This window comes from Hyperoodon ampullatus (assembly GCF_949752795.1).
Source record: "Hyperoodon ampullatus genome assembly, chromosome: 14".
Classification (NCBI taxonomy): domain Eukaryota; kingdom Metazoa; phylum Chordata; class Mammalia; order Artiodactyla; family Ziphiidae; genus Hyperoodon; species Hyperoodon ampullatus.
In genome coordinates this window covers 63,296,136-63,324,107 of record NC_136927.1, presented here as the reverse complement: position 1 = coordinate 63,324,107, position 27,972 = coordinate 63,296,136, and the positions used below count along the sequence as shown (strand labels likewise).

At 44.4% G+C, this 27,972-nt stretch overlaps 1 protein-coding gene across 2 annotated transcripts in view; it reads right to left on the bottom strand.

The window, feature by feature from the left end:
- LOC307063417 (protein CBFA2T2) overlaps positions 1–16,873 on the bottom strand; it is a gene marked incomplete at both ends in the record, with an annotated part of 176,620 nt that extends 159,747 nt beyond the window's left edge. For both annotated transcript variants that reach the window (XM_079719554.1, XM_079719555.1), the window contains one exon: positions 16,840–16,873. In XM_079719554.1, the coding sequence (XP_079575680.1) occupies positions 16,840–16,873 (34 nt within the window). The remainder of the gene's footprint in view (positions 1–16,839) is intronic.
- Positions 16,874–27,972: the final 11,099 nt, after the last annotated feature.

Below are 27,972 nucleotides of genomic sequence, written 5' to 3'. Positions count from 1 at the left end.
CTACATGTAATACAAATGTCTACACAAGGCAGTTCTCCCAGCCAGGCCTTTTATAGCTGATAATACAGTAAGCTTATAGTACTAGGCAAAATGTCACCATCTCCAGAGTCAATATGATAGATGACTCCTCAATGTGTCTAACCTGGGGACAAATTCTTTAGCCTAACATTCAAAGTTTCCCACAGCTCTGCCTGAACCTGCCTTTACTCTTGCTTGCCCTGCACCTTCCAGCCTGGAGGCCTCTGCTTATTCCAAGAGTCAGTAACTAAGGCCATTTCCCATCCCACTCCTGTACAAACCCTGCCCATTGCCTGTTTCAGTAAGGGCTATGGGCTAACAGTTTTTATTTATTTATTTATTTATTTATTTTGCGGTACGCGGACATCTCACTGCTGTGGCCTCTCCCGTTGCGGAGCACAGGCTCCGGACGCGCAGGCCCAGTGGCCATGGCTCACGGGCCCAGCCGCTTCGTGGCATGTGGGATCCTCCCGGACAGGGGCACGAACCCGTGTGCCCTGCATCGGCAGGCGGACTCTCAACCACTGCGCCACCAGGGAAGCCCAGTTTTTATATTTTTAAAGGGTTGAAAAAAAAAAAGAGGAGGAAGAGGATATGTGACAGAATCCATTACGTGTTCCATAAAGCCTAAAATATCTACTATTAGGCTCTTTATAGAAAGTTTGCCTACTCCTGGCTTATTCCAGTATCAGGACCTGGAATGATTTCCTTTATCCCATTTCTCCATATCTACCAATCCAAGATGGACTCATCCATCAAAATGCAACTATTATGGGCTTCCCTGGTGGCACAGTCATTGAGAGTCCACCTGCCAATGCAGGGGACACGGGTTCATGCCCTGGTCCAGGAAGATCCCACATGCTGCGGAGCAGCTAGGCCCATGAGCCGTGGCCGCTGAGCCTGCGCGTCCGGAGCCTGTGCTCCGCAATGGGAGAGGCCACGACAGTGAGAGGTCCGCGTACCGCAAATAAATAAATAACATACCTACATTTTTTCAATTTATTTTTATTATTTTTATTATTATTATTTTATTTTGGCTGCGTTGGGTCTTTGTTGCTGCACGTGGGCTTTCCCTAGTTGCAGCGAGCAGGGGCTACGCTTCATTGCAGTGCGCGGGCTTCTCATTGCGGTGGCTTCTCTTGTTGCGGAACGCAGGCTCTAGGGCATGCAGCCTCAGTAGTTGTGGCTCGTGTGCTCTAGAACGCAGGCTCAGTAGTTGTGGTGCACAGGCTTAGTTGCTCCACAGCATGTGGGATCTTCCCAGACCAGGGCTCGAACCCGTGTCCCCTGCATTGGCAGGCAGATTCTTAACCACTGCACCACCAGGGAAATCCCTAACAACATACCTATTTTTAATCCCCCCCAAACCTGGCCCAGACTTAGCTTTCCCCATCGCTTACCCCTTTTTTACTTGGATCACTCACTTTGTTGGCAGAAGTGTAAAAGCTGACATATCATCTATGGAGAGTAATTTGGCAACATCTATCAAAATTATACAAGTTTTACCCCTTGCCCAAGCAATTCTGCTTCTAGGAATTTAGTCTACAGATTTATGAAATGACGTTTTTTACAAAGCTATGCAGCATTGTTTCTAACAGCAAAACACTGGCATGTAAATGTCCATCAGTAGTGGACTATAGGAAAAAAAAAAGTATTATGCACCCATACAATGAAATACAATGCAGAAGGAGTAAGTTCTTTTATCTATGATATTATATGGCCTACAGGAATATATCTGCAAGGATACAGTAGAAATTGGTAATGCTAGTTGCCTCCAAGGAGGGGAAGTGTGGCTGGAGCACAGAGGTGAGGCAGACAGTTCAGTAAATAACCTTTGTACCTTTTAATTGTTGAATTATGTAAATACACCGCCAGTCCAAAAATAATTTTTTTAAAAGTTGCTGGAGGGCTTCCCTGGTGGCGCAGTGGTTGAGAATTTGCCTGCCAATGCAGGGGACACGGGTTTGAGCCCTGGTCTGGGAAGATCCCACATGCCACGGAGCAACTGGGCCCGTGAGCCACAACTACTGAGCCTGTGCGTCTGGAGCCTGTGCTCCGCAACAAGAGAGGCCGTGACAGTGAGAGGCCCGCGCACCACAATGAAGAGTGGCCCCCGCTTGCCGCAACTAGAGAAAGCCCTTGCACAGAAACGAAGACCCAACACAGCCATAAATAAATAAACAAACAAATAAATAAATAAATAAAAGTTGTCGGAAAGAAAAAAACAGACTTGGTTCAAGACAGGCATCATCTTCTTTAAGAAGCCTTTTTTGAAATACATCCATCCATACATGCACATGCATTAGGTCAGATGCCTATCCTTGGTGGTTCTTATGCTATTATTACTGCTTACCATTCGGTACTGAAACATCAATCTGCTCCTCCCTCCACCATTGAACTACATTTAAATTTCTCCAGTGCCTTAGAATTCTCTTTATATTCCCCAGAATCCAGTACTAAGGGCTCAATAAATATTCGTGAAAGTAAATGAGTATTTGAAATCAAAAGAAAATCAATGACTTTTAGTCACTGTAATGATAATTCATTAATAGTCCACCTTCTAGTATAATTAGCTGTTTGTATTCTTTCCAGTAGAATACAAATATTAGGTCCCTCAAAAAAATGATTCATTGAACTCAATTACCAAAGTAAAGAGAAGAAAGAGACCCAAGTGGAAATGGCAAGTAAACTAAAACAATACACCAAAAAAAGGAACATTCACATAAAAATAATCAGGAACTGATTTTAGGATTTCAAATTACTATTTAAAAGCTACGGTTTTAATGGAAACTCTCCTTATTTACCAAATCACTCCTCAGAATCCAACAGCCACAAAATTAGCATGTACTATTTAGAAACCTACAGAAAACTCACAGCAAGCCAAGTGTTGATGTCCACAGCTACAGCTATGTGATCAGTGGCTCTGAGGCATGTTTGGCATCCCATCTCCTTCCCAAGAAATTCACTGCCTCCATCGATTGAACCAGAATCTTTGCTTCACTATTTCCCAGTACAACTCTCCCCAACAGCATCAATTATAAGGGGGAAAGATGGACAATCATTGTCCAAACTTAATTAAAATCCAGTTGTCAAAGCTTTCATTACAAGAGCAATCAACAAAGTGTTAGGACAGGCTTCCCTGGTGGCGCAGTGGTTGAGAGTCCGCCTGCCAATGCAGGGGACACGGGTTCGTGCCCCGGTCCGGGAAGATCCCACATGCCGCGGAGCGGCTGGGCCCGTGAGCCATGGCCACTGAGCCTGCGCGTCCGGAGCCTGTGCTCTGCAGCGGGAGAGGCCACAATAGTGAGAGGCCCGCGTACCGCAAAAAAAAAAAAAAAAAAAAAAAAAAGTGTTAGGACAAAGAAGGAAAGACAAGCTGGAAGATATCTGAGGACTGGGACTGAATCTTAACCACCTTGGCAGCCCCACAGCAGTTAGCACCATCCCTGCATCTAACAGCATCACAATACAGTTGTTAAATGAACAGCTTCACTTAGACTAGGAAGGGGATTTTTACTTTATCTGTATTGTTTAAGTTTCTAAAATATATTCATGCATTACAAAATCACTCGTGTAATAACAAATAGTGTCCAGAACATGCTTTTACAGTCCCTCAATTGATTCTCGTCTTGTCAGGTGACTACCTGTCAGGTAGACAGAGACAGTACGGCTATCCCCATTTCACAGATGATAAGACACTCAAAATCCAAATATGAATTGTCCAAAGCTGCACTGCTTCTGAGCTGAAGGTAGAAGGAAACACTGGGAAGCACCAATGTCTTCACTTGCTACACTTCTAACTACAGAGAAACAGAATGTCCCCTCACAGCTCCAACTCTCAAAAACCCACACTCTTGCATTCTAGCTGTGTGACAGTAAGCAAACCACCTGACTTCTGAACCTTATATGAAATAAGAGGATGAGAATACTACTACCTACCTCACTTGATGGCTGTAAAAATTAGATAATGTGTGAAAATTGTTCTAAAATATGGTTGTTTGATATTATTTCTGTTAATGATATATAAATAAGAAATGACCAGGACTTCCCTGGTGGTGCAGTGGTTAAGAATCTGCCTGCCAATGCAGGGGACACAGGTTCGAGCCCTGGTCTAGGAAGATCCCACATGCTGCGGAGCAACTAAGCCCACAACTATGCGAGTCACAACTACTGAGCCCGTGCACCTAGAGCCCATGCTCCGCAACATGAGAAGCTACTGCAATGAGAAGCCCGCGCACCGCAACAAAGAGTAGCCCCTGCTCGTGCCAACTAGAGAAAGCCCACCCACAGCAACGAAGACCAAACGCAGCCAAAAATAAATTAATTAATTAAAAAAATATGAACATGCTGACTCCAATAGAAGACAAACAGTGTGAGACTCTACATTATAAAACAGAGAATATGCCTTTCATAAGTAGCAACTAGACAACCAAAATTGATTTCACCCAGATACACTGTTTCCTTAACACCTAATTCTAAAACAAAACAAAATGAAACACCCAACAAGCAAATGGAACTCTCATACATTACTGGTTAGAAATGCAAAATGGTACGGTGCAGCCACTCTGAAAAACACTCTGAGGGTTTCTTAAAAATTTAAACATGAAATTTCCATAGAACCCAGCAATCCCACTCTTGTTTACCGAAGAGAAATAAAGACATATGTCCACAAAAGACCTGTGCATAAATATTTAGAGCTTCATTCAAAATCATCAAAACAGGAAAGGAAACAACCCAAATGTCCACTAACTGGTAGACAGATTTTTAAAAAATCATGGTAAAGAGCTTCCCTGGTGGTGCAGTGGTTAGGAATCCACCTGCCAATGCAGGGGACATGGGTGCGAGCCCTGGTCCAGGAAGATCCCGTATGCCGTGGAGCAACTAAGCCCATGCGTCACAACTACTGAGCCTGCGCTCTAGAGCCCATGTGCCACAACTACTGAAGCCCGCATGCCTAGAGCCCATGCTCCGCAACAGGAGAAGCTACCGCAATGAGAAGCCCGCGCACCGCAACAAAGACCCAACGCAGCCAAAATGAAATAAATTAAATTAATTAATTTTTTAAAAATCATGGTACATCCACAAAGCGAAATGCTACTCAGCAATAAAAGGTTACTACAGATACAACATGGGCAATTCTCAAAACAATTAGAGTAAGTGAAAGATATCAGATACAAAGGCTATATATTGTATGGTGTCATTTACATGACATGGAAAAGGGAAAAAAGGAGAAAGCGAGAGCGAGAGCGAGAGCGAGAGCGAGAGCGAGAGAGAGAGAGAAACCACTAGAAGGACAAAAACCAGTATACTAGTCACCAGGGGCTGCTAAATGAGGGGAAAGGAGCACGAGGGATCTTTTGGGGATGATGGAAATAATCTATATCTTGATTGGTGTGGTGATTACAACTGCATACATTTGTCAAAACTCACAGAACTGCTCCCTTAAAAAGAGTAAATTTTACTGTATGTAACTTATAGCTCAAAAACTTGACTAAAAGCGAAAGAAAAAAGAAACTACTCCATTTACACATCTGGGGAAAAAAAAGGAATACTTAATTATCACAATATTTATGCTCAATTTGGTTCAGTATTCGCTTAAGAAATTTTAGCTAAACCACCTAACAACTGCTAGGTTAAACCTCTCTGTGGAGGTCTTACAGGGATGCCATGTTTTCAGAGAAACCATTCTTTTTTTTCAGTCACTATTGGGAGAAGCTCATTGGTAACATCAAAAGAGGGGGTACTTCTCTTTTCTAAGGGATCAGTATTATTTTGACAGTGCTCACTCTGGTAGTCACCATTATTTGACTTTCATTCATCATCCCCTACTTCATTCCTCCCGTTCTCCCCGTTCCAAAACCCCCAAAAGGGAAACCTATAGTTCTCACCTACAAATATATCTGAGAAATGAGCACACTCAAATTCCTTCTTTGGAGTTTGAAAGGCAAACCACTCAGTAGCAAATCACTCTGCCTTTTTTACAAGAAAAAAAAAAGGAAAATGTTCACTATGTGCCAAAACCAGCAAGCCAACAGCTGCAAATTACTAAAACCATATAAAATTTAAAAACTATTCACCCAGGGTAAGGAAGACACTCCATGGCTGAGAGTCAATCAAATGCGCTTCCAAAAGGTGAACAGAAATACTGAGATTTACTGGGAATTCCCTGGCAGTCCAGTGGTTAGGACTCAGCGCTTTCACTGCCGTGGCCCAGGTTCAATCCCTTGTCAGGGAACTAAAGTACCGCAAGGCACCGCATGGCCTAAAAAAAAAAGTATACATCAAATTTCTGTAGGTTGAATTACATCTTAAATCATTGAGGAGCTACCCCAAAGTAACTTCTGTACACAATACATTGACCATATACCCTCAGACTAAAAACAAACTAACAAAAAAAACCTGTAATCAGGGCTTCCCTGGTGGCACAGTGGTTGAGAGTCCGCCTGCCGATGCAGGGGACATGGGTTTGTGCCCCGGTCCGGGAAGATCCCACATGCCACGGAGCGGCTGGGCCCGTAAGCCATGGCCGCTGAGCCTGCGCATCCGGAGCCTGTGCTCCGCAACGGGAGAGGCCACAACAGTGAGAGGTCTGCATACCGCGGGAAAAAAAAAAAAAAAAGAGGTTTACAAACTGAACTTCATGGCAACATGGGTTAGCAATCTTGGAGCTACATATTTATATTTATATTCTAGGTTTGGGCAAATAAGTAAAATATATTGTGGATTATGTGAGTCAGGCTTACAATCCCTAGGTAAGAGAAGGGACTTAAAAATATGGAAAGGATAAAGGCTAAACAAAGTTTGTGGTATTGGAGGTATTAGTCTGAACACACAGTTCTGAAACCAAGTACCCTTATCAAGATTATGATTAATCTATCCAAAACTTTATTCCCTTTCTTGTGCCCTCTGACCTCAATCCTGTGCTAACTGAACACTAATCAACCATAGTCAGATGAGTAAAATTGCTATTGTTGATAACAGCATTAACGGACTAAAGCTGTTATAAACATCATTAACATACAAGTTCAGGTTGTTCCTCCAGCACAAGTTAAGCTAGTAAACCAGAGACGTCCTGACTCCCAAAACTACAATTAAGAAATGTCGGGAGCTTCCCTGGTGGCGCAGTGGTTGAGAATCTGCCTGCTAATGCAGGGGACACGGGTTCGAGCCCTGGTCTGGGAAGATCCCACATGCCGCGGAGCAACTGGGCCCGTGAGCCACAACTACTGAGCCTGTGCGTCTGGAGCCTGTGCTCCGCAACAAGAGAGGCCGCGATAGTGAGAGGCCCGCGCATCGCGATGAAGAGTGGCCCCCGCTTGCTGCAACTTGAGAAAGCCCTCACACAGATTCAAAGACCCAACACAGCCAAAAATCAATTAATTAATTAATTAATTTTTTAAAAAAAGAAAGAAATGTCGGGCTTCCCTGGTGGCGCAGTGGTTGAGAGTCCGCCTGCCGATGCAGGGGACAAGGGTTCGTGCCCTGGTCCAGGAAGATCCCACATGCTGCGAAGCGGCTGGGCCCGTGAGCCATGGCCGCTGAGTCCGCGCATCTGGAGCCTGTGTTCCGCAACGGGAGAGGCCACAACAGTGAGAGGCCCGCATACCGAAAAAAAAAAAAGAAATGTCACAGAAATGTCACAAAACGAACATTAGTCCCAGCCTCTTTGTTCTCCCCCTTTAAAAGAAAAAACCCTAACTCAAAGACCAGGTGGGGTTGGACCCCACTCCCTTGCTTGGCGCCATGCAATAAATCCTTACTTTGCTGCAAACTACCACTGTCAGAGTTTGGCTTTCTGCACCATGGGCATAGGAGCCCTTTGCTCAGTTTCAGTTTTTATTACATGTAGATAAAAATAGAAATTTAGGGCTTCCCTGGTGGCTCAGTGGTTGAGAGTCCGCCTGCCGATGCAGGGGACACGGGTTCGTGCCCCAGTCTAGGAAGATCCCGCAGGCCGCGGAACGGCTGGGTCCGTGGGCCATGGCCGCTGGGCCTGCGCGTCCGGAGCCTGTGCTCCGCAACGGGAGAGGCCCGCGTACTGCAAAAAAACAAAAACAAAAAAAAATAGAAATTTAGATATATGCGTGTGTATATATGTATGTGTACATATATACATAGATTTTTTAGCTCTGCCCATTAAAAGGATCTGGAAGCAATAACATCCCATAGCAATGAGCACATACAACAACCACATCTTGATTTCTAAATAATTTTCTCCACTAACAGGAATTAGGAGAGAAGCATCTGGGAGAAATGGCTGCTTCCAATGCTCAGGTAGGAAAATAAGCCTGGAATATCTTTTTTGCGCCAAAAAGTAAGGAAGTGGTCCAAGAATGTTGGGAAATTGTCAAAAGCTAGCTTGAAGGGGTTCCCACTGCCAAATCTGGGACAATGTGAAAAACAATAAATAATGATGGTAATAGATTATAACCTGCTACATAAAATAAGAATCCATATTAATATTGAGTTGGCAAAAAGGTTCATTCGGTTTTTTCCGTAAGATGGGTCTAGTAGCACTTAGTTGTCTTTAACTTCATTCCAAACAATTTGTTAGATTGTATGTGACAGCTGTCATATCAGTATGTATTTAAAAAAACTTACCAAAGTTGGTGAATTTTTGTGTAACCATTTTAATATTGAAGGTGGAAGAAAAAAGCAACATTTTTGGCATATTATGCTTTATTATTTCAAGAAAGGTAAAAATGCAACCGAAAGGCAAAAAATGATTTGTGCAATGTATGGAAAAGGTGCTGCGACTGATCGAATGCGTCAAAAGTGGTTTGCAAAGTTTTGTACTGGAGATTTCTCGCTGGAGGATGTTCCACGGTCGGGTAGGCCAGATGAAGTTGATAGCGATCAAATCGAGACATTAATTGAGAACAATCAATGTTATATGATGTGGGAGACAGCTGACATACTCAAATATCCATATCAAGCATTGAAAATCATTTCCACCAGCTTGGTTATGTTCATCACTTTGAATGTGCGGGTTCCAGATAAGTTAAATGAAAAAAACCTTGACCTTATTTCTGTATGCGATTCTCTACTGAAACTTAATGAAAACATTCCGTTTTTAAAACAAAATTGTGACAGGCGATGAAAAGTGGATAGAGTACAGTAATGTGGAACGGAAGAGACCGTGGGGCAAGCAAAATGAACCACCACCAACCACACCAAAGGCCAGTCTTCATCCAAAGAAGGTGATGTTGTGTATATAGTGGGATTGGAAGGGAGTTCTCCATTATGAGCTCCTTCCCAAAAACCAAATGATTAAGTCCAACAAGTACTGCTCCCAATTAGACCAACTGAAAGCATAACTCAACAACAAGAGTCCAGAATGAGTCAACAGAAAACACATAATCTTCTATCGAAATAATGCAAGACCCACATGTTTCTTTGATGACCAGGCAAAAACTGTTACAGCTTGGCTGGGAAGTTCTGATTCATCCGCTGTATTCACCAGACATTGCACCTTCAGATTTCCATTTCTTTTGATCTTCACAAAATTCTCTTAATGGGGGCTTCCCTGGTGGTGCAGTGGTTGAGAGTCCACCTGCCGATGCAGGGGACACGGGTTCGTGCCCCGGTCCAGGAAGATCCCACATGCCACGGAGCGGCTGGGCCCGTGAGCCATGGCCGCTGAGCCTGCGTGTCCGGAGCCTGTGCTCCACAACAGGAGAGGCCACAACAGTGAGAGGCCCGCGTACCGCAAAAAAAAAAAAAAATTCTCTTAATGGAAAAATTTCAATTCCCTGGAAAACTGCAAAAGGCACCTGGAACAGTTCTTTGCTCAAAAAGATAAGTTTGGGGAATATGGAATTATAAAGTTGCCTGAAAAATGGCAGAAGGTAGTGGAACAAGAGGGTAAACATGTTGTTCAATAAAGTTCTTGGTGAAAATGAAAAATGTATCTTTTATTTTTACTTAAAAACCGAAGGCAATTTTTGGTCAACCCAATACATACAAATAAGGGTTAGAAAATGCTCTGCAGTAGAATATTAACTAAAAAGCAAAGAATAACTGATAGAAAAATCACAGCACAACTATCAGAGTAATAACTGACTCAGGCAAACATCATCAATAGATGCTACAACCAATGGATAAAAGTTTGATGAAGGGACTTCCCTGGCGGCGCAGTGGTTAAGAGGTTAAGAATCCACCTGCCAATGCAGGAGACACGGGTTCGAGCCCTGGTCCGGGAAGATCCCACATGCCGCGGAGCAACTAAGCTCACGAGCCACAACTCCTGAGCCTGCATGCCACAACTACTGAAGCCTGCGTGCCTAGAGCCCGTGCTCCACAACAAGAGAAGCCACCGCAGTGAGAAGCCCACACACTGCAACAAAGAATAGACCCCGCTCGCCACAACGAAGATCCAACACAGCCAAAAATAAAATATAAATACATAAATAAATTTTTTTAAAAAAGAACATTATTGGAACAAATGACAAAATTTGAATAAAGTCAGTATATTAGATAATAATATTGTGTCCAATCTGTATTTCCTGATTTTGGTTAAGTATATTGCTGTGGTTACATAAGAGAATGTCCTAGTTTATTGGAAGTATACATTACCTTATTTATGGTAAAGAAGTATCACATTTGTAACTTACTCTAAAATACAGTTCCAAAAAATAATATGCATATATAAAAAGAATATAGAAAATATAGTAAAATGCTGACATTTGGGGAATCAAGGTGAATGGCATACAGGAATTTTAATAACATTCTTGCAACTTTTTCCTAAGTTTGAAATTATGTCAAAATACAAAGTTTGAAAAAAAAGAAAAAGGAGTAAAAAAAAAAAAAAGTTGTTTTTTGGGCTTCCCTGGTGGCGCAGTGGTTGAGAGTCCGCCTGCCGATGCAGGGGATGCGGGTTCGTGCCCCGGTTTGGGAGGATCCCACATGCCGCGGAGCGGCTGGGCCCGTGAGCCGTGGCCGCTGAGCCTGCGCGTCCGGAGCCTGTGCTCCGCAACGGGAGAGGCCACAGCAGTGAGAGGCCCGCGTACCGCAAAAAAAAAAAAAAAAAAGTTGTTTTTTGGGCTTCCCTGGTGGCGCAGTGGTTGGGTGTCCGCCTGCCGATGCAGGGGACACGGGTTTGTGCCCTGGTCCGGGAAGATCCCACATGCCGCAGAGCGGCTGGGTCCGTGAGCCATGGCCGCTGAGCCTGCGCGTCCGGAGCCTGTGCTCCACAATGGGAGAGGCCACAACAGTGAGAGGCCTGCGTACCAGCAAAAAAAAAAAAAAAAGTTGTTTTTTAAATAACGTGATCACCATCCTTGAATATGTTTGTGTTTTTCTAACACAGTATGGTGTAATATATTTAAGAAGAGATGAGAGTATAGTTTAAACCACTGAGGCAGACCAACCCATCAAGGGAAAATTAAGGAGGAGCTTATGAAAACTACAGCTCCTGAGCTCCTAGCAGCTCCAGGCAGCTATTGGATGAATGCCAGGAGAGCTAAGACCATCATCACCTCGTCCCCTACCTCTCCTTCACCACTCAGAACTTGCCTCTCCTAAGCCACCTCTACCTTTAATCTCGGCCATAAAGAGGGCTTGCTTTCTGCCTGCCTTCCCCCTGTGAAGTTGACTCCACTTCTCAAGAGGGAAACAAAATGAACCACACTTTCTCAATATTAAGGACAAAAACATCCTGCCACATTTTTGGTGGATAAAAATATCACTAGTGGACTTCCCTGGTGGCGCAGTGGTTAAGAATCTGCCTGCCAATGCAGGGGACACGGGTTCGATCCCTGGTCCGGGAAGATCCCACATGCCGCGGAGCAACTAAGCCCATGCGCCACAACTACTGAACTTGCACTCTGGAGCCCGTGAGCCACAACTACTGAGCCCACATGCTGCAACTACTGAAGCTCACATGCCTAGAGCCCATGCTCTGCAACAGGAGAAGCCACTGCAGTGAGAAGCCCGCACACTGCAACCAAGAGTAGCCCCCGCTTGCCGCAACTAGAGAAAGCCTGCGCACAGCAACAAAGACCCAAGGCAGCAAAAAAAAAAAAAAAAAAAAAAATCACTAGTATTTTAGCTTTTATGGGGGGAGGGGGAGGGGGAGAGGTTGGATAGTGGTAAGCAGACAGTAAACTAGCTAAAAACTATATGTGAATTAGAGGAAATGGTGATTTTGATTAGTGTAGCTCTAGGGATATAAGGTAAAAATGAATACATCTGTGCTATTTCAATGTCTGTTCTCATGTGGCTTTGAAAAATTAAAAGCAGGCAGGACCTCTGCATGAAGATGGCTAAGTTAACAAAGGAATAAGGGAAACATCTGTAAGAGAGGAAAAGGTCAAAGTAGTGTGTCAAGGGAGCTGTGCTATGCCTGGTATTAACATTTCACTTGAGTTGGTCGAGAGGTCAGATTACATATTTGTTGCCATCAGCTAATTTAATTGAAAGGTCTAGCCAACTCCAAAGCTATCAATTCAGACAGAAGGATACCTAGCTCTGAGTTACTCTGAATTTTACTTTGATTTTTGCATTTAATTACAGCAATACAAAATAGAGGGGTAGAATCATATTTTAAAGAGCCACATTCCAAAGTAAAGGTTCACTGCAGAGTCCATATACTATATTTGATGATCCATATTTGACAGCTCCTCACAGGGCCACGTAAAATTAGCATGGACGTTTCTTGGGCTTTTGATGTTCATTGCCATCATCTGCTTCACTGCTAAAATCAGGAAACATATGGAATGAATTGGGAAAATATGCTGAGAGTTTCTGCTGCCTTTTTGTTTTTTGTTTTTAATTCATCACTAAGGCCAATTCAGGATACCTCTAAACAAGACCAAGATCTAATACAGCAATCTTTAAATCATATCCATCCACAGACTATTTTAGATGTTAGGGAAAGAAAGTTGTTGAAGAAAAATGATGGGAAATCAAGTATATTCAGGGAGCACTGGTATCCTCGGGAACACATGTCTAAAAACCTCTAGCTTACCTGGTAAAAACAAGGAGCCACGTGATAGAAAGTAAAAAATAGTGGGTTTTGGACTCAGATCTCAATGAATTCAATATCAGGACTGAACTAAGTGGGAATAGTGTTATCTGCTACTGGTTAACTGTGTGACCTAGGGGAATTTATTTAACTTCTCTGAGCCTTATTTCCTCGTTTGTAAAACAGAGATACTAACTCCCTCTCAAGGATGTTCTAAGAATTACATGAGATAACATACATGAAAAGTGCCCAGCAGAAAATCTAGCAAAAACTTTTTTTTAAAGAATTAAACTGGACTTAAAGTCAGATCCAGTTGACATATCTGCTAGACTCATTTTACAAGTTTAATTTATGATACCCCAGCTCCTATAATTTCAGATAGCCTCAAGACCTTTGAGGGGCCAGAGAGAGAAACCACAGACAGAAGCAAAAGCTACTTAACCAGCCATAATAAAATCCAGAGGCAGGCTGTACTAGCTCATATTGTACATGGGGCCAGTCAATACAGTGCTAGTAAGGCCCTAATCTTACTCAAGCAGAAACTATAACTAGGGCAGAGATTCTCCCTCAGCCTTCAAACTTACAGCGATTTTAAGTAAATCTTTACAATTGAGTGATCACTTTCTATAACGAGGTTCAAAACAATACTCTAAAACTAAGGACTGGGCTTCCCTAGTAGCGCAGTGGTTAAGAATCCGCCTGCCAATACAGGGGACACATGGGCTTCCCTGGTGGTGCAGTGGTTGAGAGTCCGCCTGCCGATGCAGGGGACACAGGTTCGTGCCCCGGTCCGGGAAGATCCCACATGCCGCGGAGCGGGTGGGCCCGTGAGCCATGGCCGCTGGGCCTGCGTGTCCAGAGCCTGTGCTCCGCAACGGGAGAGGCCACAACAGTGAGAGGCCCGCGTACCGTGCAAAAAAAAAAAAAAATGCAGATACTGTCATAACCCTCAAGGAGCTTACATTTAGGGGTTTATATTCTTAGATAACTTAAGAAGGCAGAATGAGTGCCACCAGAGACGAAAGAGCTGTTGTGCTTTGAAAATGAAAAGTTCTAGAACAGGCTTCCTTGCCGTCACAACCGCTAGGCACAACTCCAGCCCGAAATCACTTATCTATTAACAAGGTATACAAGCTTCAGTCAGGTTCCCTGCAGGTCCAGATCTGGAGAACTACTCACCAAGCCCTCAACAGCCTCCCAGTTTCCACTCTATACCCTCAGCCAATAAGGTTTAAGCCTCATCCTTCTAGAAAAAGCCCTTCTCCTTCTTAGGCCTGGTTCAAATGTCACCTCCTTACCTGAACCTTACTTGGACCCTCGAAGAACATTTAGTTGTGCCTACTCTACATTCCCAAAAGCCTTTGAGAACTTAAAGCACTTTATCATTACCCATGTACTTGTGCAGGACCCCTACTAAATTGTGAGATTCCAAGTCATGTTTGTATCCTCTGCCACTAACAGCACCCAAACTAGTGTGTCAAGCCCAGTGTAAGTACTTTACATATATTAAGATATACATTATACCAATATGTACATATTATCAATCTTCACAATAAAACTGCAAATGAGATGATAGGAACTCTCATCATCTCGATTTTACAGATGAGGAAAATAAAGTGCACAGAAAGGATACGCAGTGCTGAAGGTCTCAAAGCTAGTAAGGATTGGACCCCAAGATTTCAACCTAGGCACAACTCCAGAACTGAATTTCAACAGACATCATGGGTTGAGGGGAAGGTCCGACTACAAGATCAACGGTCTCCACCATAGGGGGAATTGTTACCATTCACACACTTGGGTGTGGAAAGACAATACTGTAACTTCTACTTATATTTGTTTTAGCTCATCCTTTTGTAAAATGTCTATTTTTGCACGTTATAAAATATACATAATACAGTCTACACTGTAATTTAAAACAAACATTCACATAATATGTGTGCACACTCAACCATATTTACTGATACAAAGAACACTAAAAACATCTGAGGCCCTACTCTAGACTATTTCCCCAAGGGACTCTGAGCTCCTGCATTCTCTCTACCTAGTTTCAGTTAAAAACATCAGCCAATCAAGACTATAGGTAAGCTTCTAGAGGCAAGAGTCTGCTCTCACTCATCTATGGAAGCCCTACATCAGCACAGGGCCTGGTGCTTAGCAGATGGTCAATGCTGAATCTAACTGTATCATGAGAACCTCATTTTAAAAAATTCTCTCAACATTTTAATGCAACTTACTATTACTTCCAAATTAAAAGAAAAAGCATACTGAGCACATTGCTTAGGAATATAATAAAGAATTCTCTTAGGAACACTATAAATAAACAAACCTTAGTTACATAACAGAACAAAAAAATTGGACTTTAGGCTTATTTTAAACTGAAAACTGCATAAAAGAGATTTGGGCATAAAAAATTTAACTTCAGATAAAAGGTCCTTTCAGTATACAGAGATAGTGTACCTTTGTCAGACCTAAGGGTCACCTCTGTTTGCCTCTCTTTAGTTATAAGCTCCAAGAGGAATGGATCAAACCATTAAAAACAGCAACTGCAAACTTGACCATGAAGAAGCATTAGCTGGGTGCACCTACTTTGCATTTCTCCAATCCAACATTTAAGGGGCATCAAACAAAGAAGAGAGGCTGTGTAAAGCCTCCCCTTTATGTGTGGAAGCTCCTGTTCCTCAGTTTCATCCTCTGCAAAATGGGCATACGCAAATACTTAACTCTTAATTACATTATCAGAGTTAAATGAGAGAAAACATGCAAAATGGTTTTATCTGTTTCCTCATTTAAGGTCTCTCTCCCCTCCCCCCAACTAAACTCAAAGCTTGAGTTTGGTCTATCTAGTTTGTTGCTATATTCCCAGAGCCAAAATGGTTCTTTTTACTTAATAGATGATTTAATAAATATTAAATGAATAGAATGCAAAATGCCTGCTGCTCAAAAAATATTGGCTATTATGACTATTGTAACAAGAAACAATTAAAATTTTATTGTTATTATTAAGAGACCCACCCCTCCTCCAAGGATCTCACAATTCTAGGCGGAACAGTAGATAAATGCTGAAAAGGAGAAATGGGGGTAAGAAAAGCAATTGGATCATAAAGCAGGACTAATCTAAGACAAAATTAAAATCTCGAACACACACACAAGCAGAGCCCAATTTCGAGTTTTTTCGAGTGAGGTTCACCCTGGTTGAGGTTTATCAGCGACTACAGTAATGACAGTTTTCACGCTTGTGTATGTGCCAGAGTCCGTGTCAAGCCTCCTAACGGGCCTCACAAAACCTAGAACCAGGGTGGGGAGGAGTTGGAGATGCTCTTCACACCCTCATTTTGCAGAAGAGGGAACTGAGGCTCGGAGAGACCCAAGGTCACAGCCTGTAAGTAGAAGAGCCGGACTGTGAGCCAAGGCAGTCAGACCCCTGAGCCTGCACTCAACAGGCCCCTCAAAGGGGCCATCCTCGCCTCCTCCACCATCCGCCACACACCCGTCGAAATTGGGCCTGTGGAATATTTCTCCAGGGCCGGACTTAGTGGCCCCGGCACAGGGAGAACAAAACAATTCTTGTCCGCGGGCAAGTTAGATGGACACCGGCCCGGCCGGGGCTCCGAGGCCGCGGTCCCGACAGACTCGCGCACGCCATGAGCTCCGAGCCCTCGAGCGGTGCAGGAAGCGCTCTGGCGGCCGCAGAAGCCCGGGAAGGCCCGGCCCGCCGAGTGACCTTGGACCCGCCGCCCTTCTTGGGGCCTCAGTTTACCACCCTGGCCTCGTATCGGTTGCCTCTCGGGAGCTCGCGCCTGTGGAGACGCAGGCCTTTACACGCCCCCCTCAGCCGCCCGCCTTCCCGCCCCGCTTACGCTGGAAGGCGGCCGCTCCGGGGACGCCCACCATCGCCAAGCGCCGCCGCCGCCCCGCACCTCCTCCTCCACCCGCGGCCCGGGTCCCTCGCAGGCGCCGCTGCGGAAACCTGTAGCAGCCAAGCTCGCCGACCCCAACGCCGCCGCTGCTGCCGCCGCCACCACCGCCGCCGTTAGGCCTCGCGCCGCCCCGCCCCCAGTTGGCCCCGCCCCTCCCGCTGGGCACGCCCCCGCCGCGCGCTCTCACCCTCCAGACAAACGCACGCGGAAGCCGGGCCCCAAGATCGGTTCCCACTAAACCCCGCCCCCTGACCTGCCCCGCCCCTTCCGCGCGAACCTACCACCCTATCCTGGCGCATCCTGCTTCTCAGTCCTGCCCCTCTGCGTCACGCGCGCCCATCACGTGCACGGCCCACTCTTCATACACAGGGATTCCAGCTGTGGCCAGGGCAGTTGCCTGGGCCCAGAGGCCCTAGTGGGCGGGGCCTAGCGGGCAGGGCACAATGCCTCACCTGAGTCGTCCAGGTTAAGATCTGGTCGCCTTTGCGTGTGTCTTTGGGCAAGTCACTTCCCCTTTCTGGCCTACAGTTTTCCAAATGTCTAAAATGTCATGCTCATAATATTAGTAACTGTTAGCTGTAATTATTATTATTGAGCTATTTTTATACACTCCATCCAGTTAATCCTCACAATGAGGGTGAGAAGTATTATTCTCCCTTTTCTACACATGCGGAAAGGGCTTTCCCACCAACCACATTGCCCACTGGTTACTCTTAGCAAATAGCAGAGGTGAGATTGGAAGCTAGGAACTTCTGACTTCAGACCCAGTACTTTGAGCTACTCTGAACTATCCAGCCTCCCAAAGTCTCAAAAACAGAGATGAAAATTAAAACAAGAGATTAAATTGTCTAAACTCTTCTGTATACAAAGATACCATAAACAAAGTTTTTTTTAATAAGATTGACACTAGCTGTAGGGTATTTTTTAATATATAAATAAATTAATTATTTATTTATTTTTGGCTGTGTTGGGTTTTCGTTGCTGCACGGGGGCTTCCTCTAGTTGTGGCAAGCGGGGGCTACTCTTCGTTGTGGTGTGCAGTCTTCTCGTTGCAGTGGCTTCTCTTGTTGCAGAGCATGGGCTCTAGGTGCGTGGGCTTCAAAAGTTGTGGCATGCGGGCTCAGTAGTTGTAGTTTGCGGGCTCAGTAGTTGTAGTTTGTGGACTCTAGAGCACAGGCTCAGTAATTGTGGTGCAGGGGCTTAGTTGCTCCGCGGCATGTGGGATCTTCCCGGACCAGGAACCAGGGCTTGAACCCATGTCCCCTGCATTGGCAGGCGGATTCTTAACCACTGCACCACCAGGGAAGTCCCAAAGTTTTTCTTTTTTTAACTTTATTTGTCTTTTCTAAGCAAAAGACTGGGATAAAATAGTTGCAACATATTTAACAAAAAATCAATATTCAAAATAAATGAAGAACTCTGTAAAACCAATAAGAAAAATAAGATAATTTAATAGAAAAATGGACAAAGAGAATGAATAGATAATACACAGAAAATCTGAATAGCTAATGAACATGGGCTCCCCTGCTGGCGCAGTGGTTGAGAATCCACCTGCCAATGCCGGGGACATGGGTTCAATCCCTGGTCCGGGAAGATCCCACATGCCGCAACTAAGCCTGTGTGCCACAATTACTGAGCCTGGGTGCCACAACTACTGAAGCCCTCGCGTCTAGAGCCTGTGCTCCACAACAAGCGAAGCCACCGCAATGAGAAGCCCATGCACCGCAACAAAGAGTAACCCCGGCTCACTGCAACTAGAGAAAGCCTGGGCGAAGCAATGAAGACCCAACGCGGCCAAAAAAAAAAACTTATGTTTAAGTACTTCCTTAATTAGGCCATGGCCTACGGGATCTTAGTTCCCTGACCAGGGATCAAACCCGTGCCCCCTGCAGGGGAAGCATGGAGTCTTAACCACTGGACTGCCAGGGAAGTCCCCTTTTTTTGGGGGGGGGGATTTCTTTAAAGCCTAATATATGAACATCTAAATTAACTAATTTTATTAATTAAAAAAAAACAACTTATGTTCACACAAAAACCTGTACATGGCTGTTTATAACAACTTTATTCAAAATTACCAAAAACTGGGGCTTCCCTGGTGGCACAGTGGTTGAGAGTCCGCCTGCCGATGCAGGGGACACGGGTTCGTGCCCTGGTCTGGGAGGATCCCACATGTCGCGAAGTGGCTGGGCCTGTGGGCCATGGCCGCTGAGCCTGCGCTTCTGGAGCCTGTGCTCCGCGGTGGGAGGGGCCACAGCGGTGAGAGGCCCACGTACCGCAAAAAAAAAAAAAAAAAAAAATTGCCAAAAACTGGAAATAATCTAAATGTCCCTCATCTAGTGAATGGATAAACAAACTGTGGTACACTCATCATACAAACATTATTCAGCAATAAAAGGGGACACATTTCTGACAGGCACAACAAAGCAAATGATTTTCAAAGAAGCCAGACTCAAAAGGCTTCATATTCTATTATCTTCTTTATAGAATGTTTTTTAATACAAATTATAGGAACAGAAAAGAGATTAGTGGTTGCCAGATCTTATGGTGGGGTAAAGCATGAATTTAAAAGAGCAGGGGGAAATTCTAGAGTTGATGAAACTGTTTTACATCTTGATTGTCATGAAGGTTACATGATTGTATGCATTTGTCAAAACTCACAGAACTGCACATTTAAAAAAATGAAAGTTATTTTATGTAATTTTTAAAAGTGAATTTAAGTGAAAAAATTGAAGCAAAAGGTACACATATAGCAAAATGCACAAATCTCAAGCATATAGCTTGATGACTTGTTTCAGGCTTAACACCCTGTAACCACCACTCATATCAAGATAAAGCTCATTTTCTACCACCCTAGAAGGCTCTGTAATGTCCTTTTTCAGTTAATACTCCACCCAGAGGTCACCACTGTTCTGACTTCTATCACTATAGCTATATGATTGCTTTTTGTTTAACAACTTTATTGAGGTATGATTCATATACCATACATTCACCCATTTAAATTGTACAGTTCAAAACGTATGGACACCAAGGGGAGAAAGTGGCGGTGGGGGGTGGTGGTGGGATGAATAGGGCGATTGGGATTGACATATATACACTAATATGTATAAAATAGATAACTAATAAGAACCTGCTGTATAAAAAAATAAATTAAATAAAATTCAAATATTCAAAATAAATAAATAAAATAAAGTGTACAGTTCAATAGTTTTAGTATATTCACAGAGTTGTGCAACCATCACCAGAACCTGACTTTAGAACATTTTCATCATCCCAAAGAAAATCCCCCATACTTAATAGCAGTCACTCCCCATCCTGCACTCTCCAGCACTCATGATTGCTCTTTTAAAAATCAACTTTCTGGGAATTCCCTGGCAATCCAGTGGTTAGGACTCTGTGCTTCCATTGAAGGGGGCACAGGTTTAATCCCTGGTCGGGAAACTAAGATCCCGCATGCCACACAGCACAGCCAAAAAAAATCAACTTTCTGAGTTGTACTATATGTACAATGAACCACATCAATTTCAAGGGTCCAGTTTGATGAATTTTTTTTTTTTTTTGGCAGTATGCGGGCCTCTCACTGTTGTGGCCTCTCCCGTTGCGGAGCACAGGCTCCGGACGCACAGGCTCAGCAGCCATGGCTCACGGGCCCAGCCGCTCCGCGGCATGTGGGATCTTTCCGGACCGGGGCATGAACCCATGTCCCCTGCATCGGCAGGCGGACTCTCAACCACTGCGCCCCCAGAGAAGCCCCAGTTTGATGAATTTTGACAGTTGTATATATCTGAGAAATCACCAGCACTATCAAGATAAAGAACACTTTTATCACCCCTCTATGATTCCTCCTGTTCCTTTGCAATCCATCCTTCCATCTGCACCTGGGCCCAGGGAACCGTTGGTCTGCTTTCTGTCACTATGCATTAGTTTACATTTTCTAGAATTGCATGTAAATGGACTCATGCAGCATGTACTCTCCTGCCTGGCTTCTTTGACTCAGCATTATGATATCAAGATTCATGTATGTTGCATCTATTAGTAGTTTGCCTTCCTTTTTATTGCCAGGCATTCCATTGTTTGAGATATACTACATTCTGCTGTTTTTGAAAACAAAACTTTCTTACTGAAGACCTGGGCAGGTCTGGCTTCAAACATATAGATTTCTTAAGTTTGTTGGGTTTTCAGATATAGAGATAATAAATCAGTCTCCACAAGCTCACCACCTTTTCTATTTCTTTATCATTCTTGCTTAGTTCATGGTGGAGTGTGTATGTGTACTGAGGTGGGGAAGAGAGGCCCTCTCGGAAAAGATCAGAGCCACAAAGCATCAGCATACTTCAGTTACCTAAGGCCTACAGGGTCAAGGACCCTAACATTTAAGAGGCAGAGACAGGGCCAGGTGCCTTAGACACTGAATTTGAGCTCAGTTTGCAACAGCTCCATTTCCAGCAAGAGAACTGAGGCTCAGAGAGGTTAAGAGACTTACCATAATGTTTGCCTGAGTCAGAAACTTAGTTTCAAGTGACTGAATTGAATTCTGACATTCTTATCACAACTTTCTAAAGGATTCATAGACTCAATAGACCTAAGGCAATTGCTGGGGACCCTGGCTGTTTCTTGTCCAAACCAAGTGGATTATTTTTCTTTAACTAGTGACAAGGAGGATGAAGATGGGTGGCAGGGAGAAGTGCTCACTGCCTGCCATCTGCCCTGGCCATGCCCTTCCGCTAATGTAGGATAAACACAAGGCCTGGCCAGATGACAGTCAGTGAGGGGAAGCGATTTAAAGGTATATGATCCTTGTTGGGTAAACAGGAGCCTGAAATGGTCATGGCACTTTAGAAAGCCTATCTGTGCACCAGAGAAATATTTGGCATGGCTGGGACTTTTCTAATAAGCAAGGCTTTTTCTCCATAGGAGGCTGAAGAGCCCAAGAGCTCCCAGAAGGAGAGATGAACAAGTTGAGTTATATTATTTAAAATTCATTATTGTTTATGATTGAGAGGAATGTGAGAAAACTCATGGTGAGGAATTTGTATACTGCATAACAAGATCAGGAAGAAAAGGAAAACCACTCAGTTCCTTTTTTTCTTTAAATTTATTTATTTATTTATATTTTTGGCTGCTCACGGGCTTTCTCTATTTGTAGTAAGCGGGGGCTACTCTTCGTTTCGGTGCACGGGCTTCTCATTGCAGTGGCTTCTCTTGTTGTGGAGCGTGGGTTCTAGGCACGTGGGCTTCAGTAGTTGTGGCACGTGGGCTCAGTAGTTGTGGCTCACAAGCTGTAGAGCTCAGGCTCAGTAGTTGTAGCGCACAGGCTTAGTTGCTCCGCGGCATGTGGGATCTTTCCAGACTAGGGCTCGAACCTGTGTCGCCTGCATTGGCAGGCGGATTCTTAACCACTGCGCCACCAGGGAAGTCCCACCACTCAGTTCTTAACACCGAGAAATAAATTTTTCTCACCATTTCACTGCATATCTTTCTCAACTTTTTTCTATTCATGGGTATATTTACATAATTGAGACCATACTGTTAATACATTTCTGTATCCAGCCTTTTTTCACTATTATTTTTTCTATCAGTATTTTTTCATGTCACTAAAAAATATTCATAAACATCACTTTAATGGTGTCATTCTACTTTTGGTAGAATCTAATATGAATTGTCATTAGGGCTACTTCTTTCTTTTTACTTTTTCTATTACAAATTATGCCTTATTGAACACTATTGTGCATTAGTCTTTCCTCTTTACTGATTCTTAAAGTAGGTTTTTCAGAGTGGAATTATTGGATCAAATAATAGCAACATTTTCAGTTTTACCAAATCATTTTTTCCACCAGTAGTGGTTGAGCATGCTCATCTCCTAACAATGGGTATTACAATTATTTTACAGCATTTCCAAATTTGTAGATGAAAATATGGTAGATTGCTAATGGCCAATATCCCTCCCTGATGGGTAAGTAAATTTATGAGAGTCAGAAGTGCCCAACAGGAGAAGTGAATGCCACCCCAAAGCTGTGCACCTCATGCCCTGCAGGTAATGAGACAGAAGCTTGCTGCTCTCAACTCCCACAACCAACCACCATCCCATTGACTTCACTAGTAAATGCCCCTGAGTCCATGCCTTCCTCCTCATACTCGCTTCCCTGCCCAAGGTGAGGTTCTCATCACCTCTTTATTTATTTTGGTCTCTTCTTAGACATTTTATTATGAAATATGTCATAACTGCAAAAATGCACAGTGCATATTACAACGTTCTCCTAATTAGCTTCCCTGCCTCTAAGTTCTCCCTTCACTAGCTGTCCTTTGAGTCAGAAGATCTGACCACAGGTTACCTCTTATTTAGTTTCCCTGCCCACTCTCTAGCATCCTTCATATCCTCACTGGTTCCTCACTGCCTTACAGAAACTATTCAAACTCATCATGGTATTTAAGACTGTGCACATTCTAAACTTGCCTTGCCATGCCTTCTCCTCCAGCCACACAGAAATACTTCATAAGATCTGCCTTGAGTGCTTCCTATGTACCAGGTACTAGTGCAAAGCTCAAAGCATAGCTACCAGGGACTTCCCTGGTGGTGCAGTGGATAAGACTCCATGCTCCCAACGCAGGGGGCCCTGGTTCCATCCCAGTTCAGGGAACTAGATTCCACATGCATGCCGCAACTAAGAGTTCTCATGCCCCAACAAAGGAGCCCTCATGCTGCAACTAAGGAGCCTGCCTGCCACAACTAAGACCCAGTACAACCAAATAAATAAATAAATATTTTTTTAAAAAGCATAGCTAACAGTCCTGCTAGGTTGAATGCTATCATATTATTCCTTTTAACAGATGAGAACACTGAGGTTCAACAGGGTTGAGTGATTTGTTCCTGTACACAGCCTGGGAGTCACTGATTCCAGAACCCCTGTTTTTATCTCGGGTCGCCACACTTGGTCTTCTCCAGACAACACTCTGTCCTCCAGGCTTTTGCCCAAATTGATCCCTGGGACTTCTTTAGGCCTAGAGATGAATAAGCCTCAAAGTCCTGTCTAACTGTTGTCATGTTTCTCTACCTCCATTTCTCCAGGTACCCTGGTCCCTCCAGACAATACAGGTCTGTGTACTGAATACAGACCCTATAAGATCCCCTGGAGCACAGTTTTAAACCCTCCATACAGGCTGTGAGTTCTTTAGGGACAGGGATCTTTTCTTGTTTATGGCTGGTCTTTGGTCCCAGGAGAGTGTGTGAGAAGAAAATGCCTCTCAGGAGAGTTCAGCCAGGCCCAGAGAGAACTGTCCTCCTTTTCGGCATGTGCTGGTCTACTCGCTCACTTAGTAGTGCGACAAACATTTGATAGCATAGATGGTGGACTAGGATACAGATTGTGCCACTGCCTACCTAAAACCCTCATGAATTCTAGTGGTGGAAGTCTAAGTGGTACAAGCACTCAGGAAAACAGTACCTGCTAAAGCTAAGCGTATGCCTGTTCAATGACCCAGCGTTTCCACACCTAGGTAGATACTAGAGAAGAATGCTTACGTGCATGCATGAAAAGCCATGTACACAGTTGTTTATAGGAGCATTATTACAAAAGCCCAAACCAGTAAGTTCCCAAGTGTCTGTCAACAGAAGGATAAATTGTGATATGTTCACACAATGGAATACTATGTAGCAAGGACAATGAATAAAATACTGCTATAAAGACAATACAGATGAATCTCACTTAATGTTAAGTGAAAGGGACTTCCCTGGTGGTGCAGTGGTTAAGAATCCACCTGTCAATGTAGGGGACACGGGTTTGAGTCCTGGTCCGCGAAGATCCTACATGCCGTGGAGCAACTAAGCCTGAGTGCCACAACTACTGAGCCTGTGCTCTAGAGCCCGCAAGCCACAACTACTGAGCCTGCATGCCACAACTACTGAAGCCCACATGCCTAGAGCCCGTGCTCCGCAATGAGAAGCCCGCTCACCACAATGAAGAGTAGCTCCCACTCACAGCAACTAGAGGAAGCCCGAGTGCAACGAAGACCCAACTCAGCCAAAAAAAAAAAAAAAATGTGGAGTGAAAGAAGCCAGACAGAAAAGAGTATATACTGTGTGATTCCATTTATACATAAAATCCCAAGAATAAGTAAAACTAATCTATGCTGTTAGAAGTCAGGAGAGTGGTGACCCGTGGGGTGGGGGAAGGGCGGTGACTGGGCTGGCACTCCAAGTGGGCTTCTGGGGGTGGTGATATTATGATTCTCAGTCTAGGTGCTCACAGTCACGTGGGTGTGCTCAGCTTGAGCAAATTCACCTTTATGATTTAGTTGTGCTCTATATGTTCTTCCTCAATTAAAAATTAAAAACAAAAATTAAAAACAAAGACTTCTCTGGTGGTCCAGTGGTTAAGACTCTGCGCTTCCACTGCAGGGGGCGTGAGTTCAATCCTTGGTCTAGTCAGGGAACTAAGATCCCACATGCCGCACACAGTGTGGCCAAAAAAAAAAAAAAAATTAAAAACAAACATCTCCAAGACTCATCAATGTGCTTAAAATAAATTCAAACTTCCAACCAGAACCTGTAAAGTCCTATATCGTGTGGGCCCCTCCCTCTCACCGCTTCTCTACTCTTTCAGCTGGTTGGGGGTGGGGTGAGTGACCTAAGTGGGGAGGGCTGGCCTGCTGCTTGGAGACCCTGGGAAGGGATGTCCAGCCTGAGGCAAGGGAATGCAAATAAAATGTTTCAAGTATGCCCTAGAGGGCTCTGATTTGCTTTTTTTTCCCCTTTAAACAATTGGCCACAAGCCATACTAAAGTGAAGAGAAATCTAGAGATTTAGAGCCTCCTCTGAGAATGTGTAAAAGATTCGTCTATTGAAAGCTACCCACTCACAGAGCAGAGGATCTCAGACATCCTGCCTATGCAACAGAATCCCCTGGGGCACTCAGAATTTAGTATCCTGTCCGGGGAGGTGGGGAGAGATAAATTGGGAGTTTGGGATTAACAGATACACACTACCACATATAAAATAGATCAACAAAAAGGATTTACTGTATAACACTGGGAACTATATTCAATATCTTGTAATAAAATGCAGTGGAAAAGAATTGGAAAAAAAGATATAGATATATACATATATATGTATAACCAAATCACTTTGCTGTACACCTGAAACTAACACAATATTGTAAATCAACTATTCTTTTTTTTTTGGCCGCTCTGCATGGCTTGCAGGATCTCAGTTCCCCGACCAGGGATTGAACCTGGGCCATGGCAGTGAAAGCCTGGAATCCTAACCACTAGACCACCAGGCAAACTCCCTCAACTTTTTTTTTGGTTGTGTTGGATCTTCGCTGCTGCACACGGGCTTTCTCTCGTTGCGGCGAGCGGGGGCTACTCTTCGTTGTGGTGCACGGGCTGCTCATTGTGGTGGCTTCTCTTGTTGTGGAGCATGGGCTCTAGGCCCGCGGGCTTCAGTAGTTGTGGCTCGCGGGCTTTAGAGCGCAGGCTCAGTAGTTGTGATGCTTGGGCTTAGTTGCTCCGCCGCATGTGGGATCTTTCCAGACCAGGGCTCGAACCTGTGTCCCCTGCATTGGCAGGCGGATTCTTAACCACTGCACCACCAGGGAAGTCCCTCCCTCAACTATTGTTCAGGAAGAAAAAAAAAAAATTTGATCTCTTACAGCTCCCTGTCAATTCTGATTGTAGGTTGGGGAGTGGTGCAAGGGACACACTTTTAGACTGTTACTGATTTGAGGCAAGTCATTGCCTCTGAGCCTCATTTTCTCATCTGCGATGTCCGAGATAACAGTATCCACCATAAGGGCTATGGCTCTTAGATGAGGTAACCATATTATAGGTGCTTAGCATGGTTCCTAGCACAGAGCCTTTGCTCCCTTCTTTCCTTCACTGAACACCTACTATGTGCCAAGCACTGTCCTGAGCACTGGGGATACAGCAGTGAAGAAGACAAACAAAATTCCTGCCCCATGAAGCTACCATTCTTATGAGGGGATGCTGACAATGGCTGGACAGTGAGCAAGTAAATAAATAGATACCATGATAGGTACTCTAAGAAGAAGAAAACAAATCAAAGGTGGGGTGGGGGGGAGGTGTGTGGTAGTGTGAGTGCTGTTGTTTTTTTTTTTTGCGGTATGCAGGCCTCCCACTGCTGCGGCCTCTCCCGTCGCGGAGCACAGGCTCCGGACCCGCAGGCCCAGCGGCCACGGCCCACAGGCCCAACCGCTCCGCGGCATGCAGGATCCTCCCGGACCGGGGCACGAACCCGCACCCCCCGCATCGGCAGGCAGACTCCCAACCACTGTGCCACCAGGGAAGCCCGTGTGTGCTGTATTATAGAAGGTAACAAAGAAAGTCTTCTTCAAATAAGGTATTTATATTCATTTATATTCCTGAGACCTGAGAAGGTAAGAGAGCTGCCAGAAGCTCCTGGTGGAGGGTAGCAGGAGCAAAGGCCCTGAGGGAGGAGTGTGCATGGCACAGAAGAGACATTAGTATACGGCTGGGCAAGTGGACTAGGGCCAGACAAATGGGGCCCCAGTAGGCCACAGTTAGGAATTAGACTTGTTTTGAGTGAATTTCAGAGCCACTAGACAGTTTTGTACAGGCAAATCGTTTGATCTTCATGCCTCTGGGGTGATGGGTATACTGGGGAAAGCGAAGGTAGAAGCCGCCACAGGGAGACAGTGGTGGCTCAGACCAGCGAGCTGCCAAGCGGTGGGGATGGTGAGAAGGGGTTGGATTCAAGGTATATTTTGAAGGTAGAGCCAACAGGATTTGCTGACAGCTCCTTTGTAGGGCACAGGAAAGAGAAGGGTCAAGGTTGATTTGAAGGTTTGGGGGTTGGACAGCTGGAAGGATGGGGCAGCCATCCCCTAAGATGGAGACAGCTGTGGGATGAAGAGACACATCCTGGAGACAAAAGTGAGTTCTGGTTTAGGGATGTTAATTTAGGGATGCCAATAGACAGTTACATGGAGATATACATTTCTTGCTATGGTTGTTAAACTCCAGGGGTGACATGGGACCACAGCGGATGCACCTAGTTTGAAATAGTCTGAAAGTGACCTATTTATGCCATTCAGTCTCTGA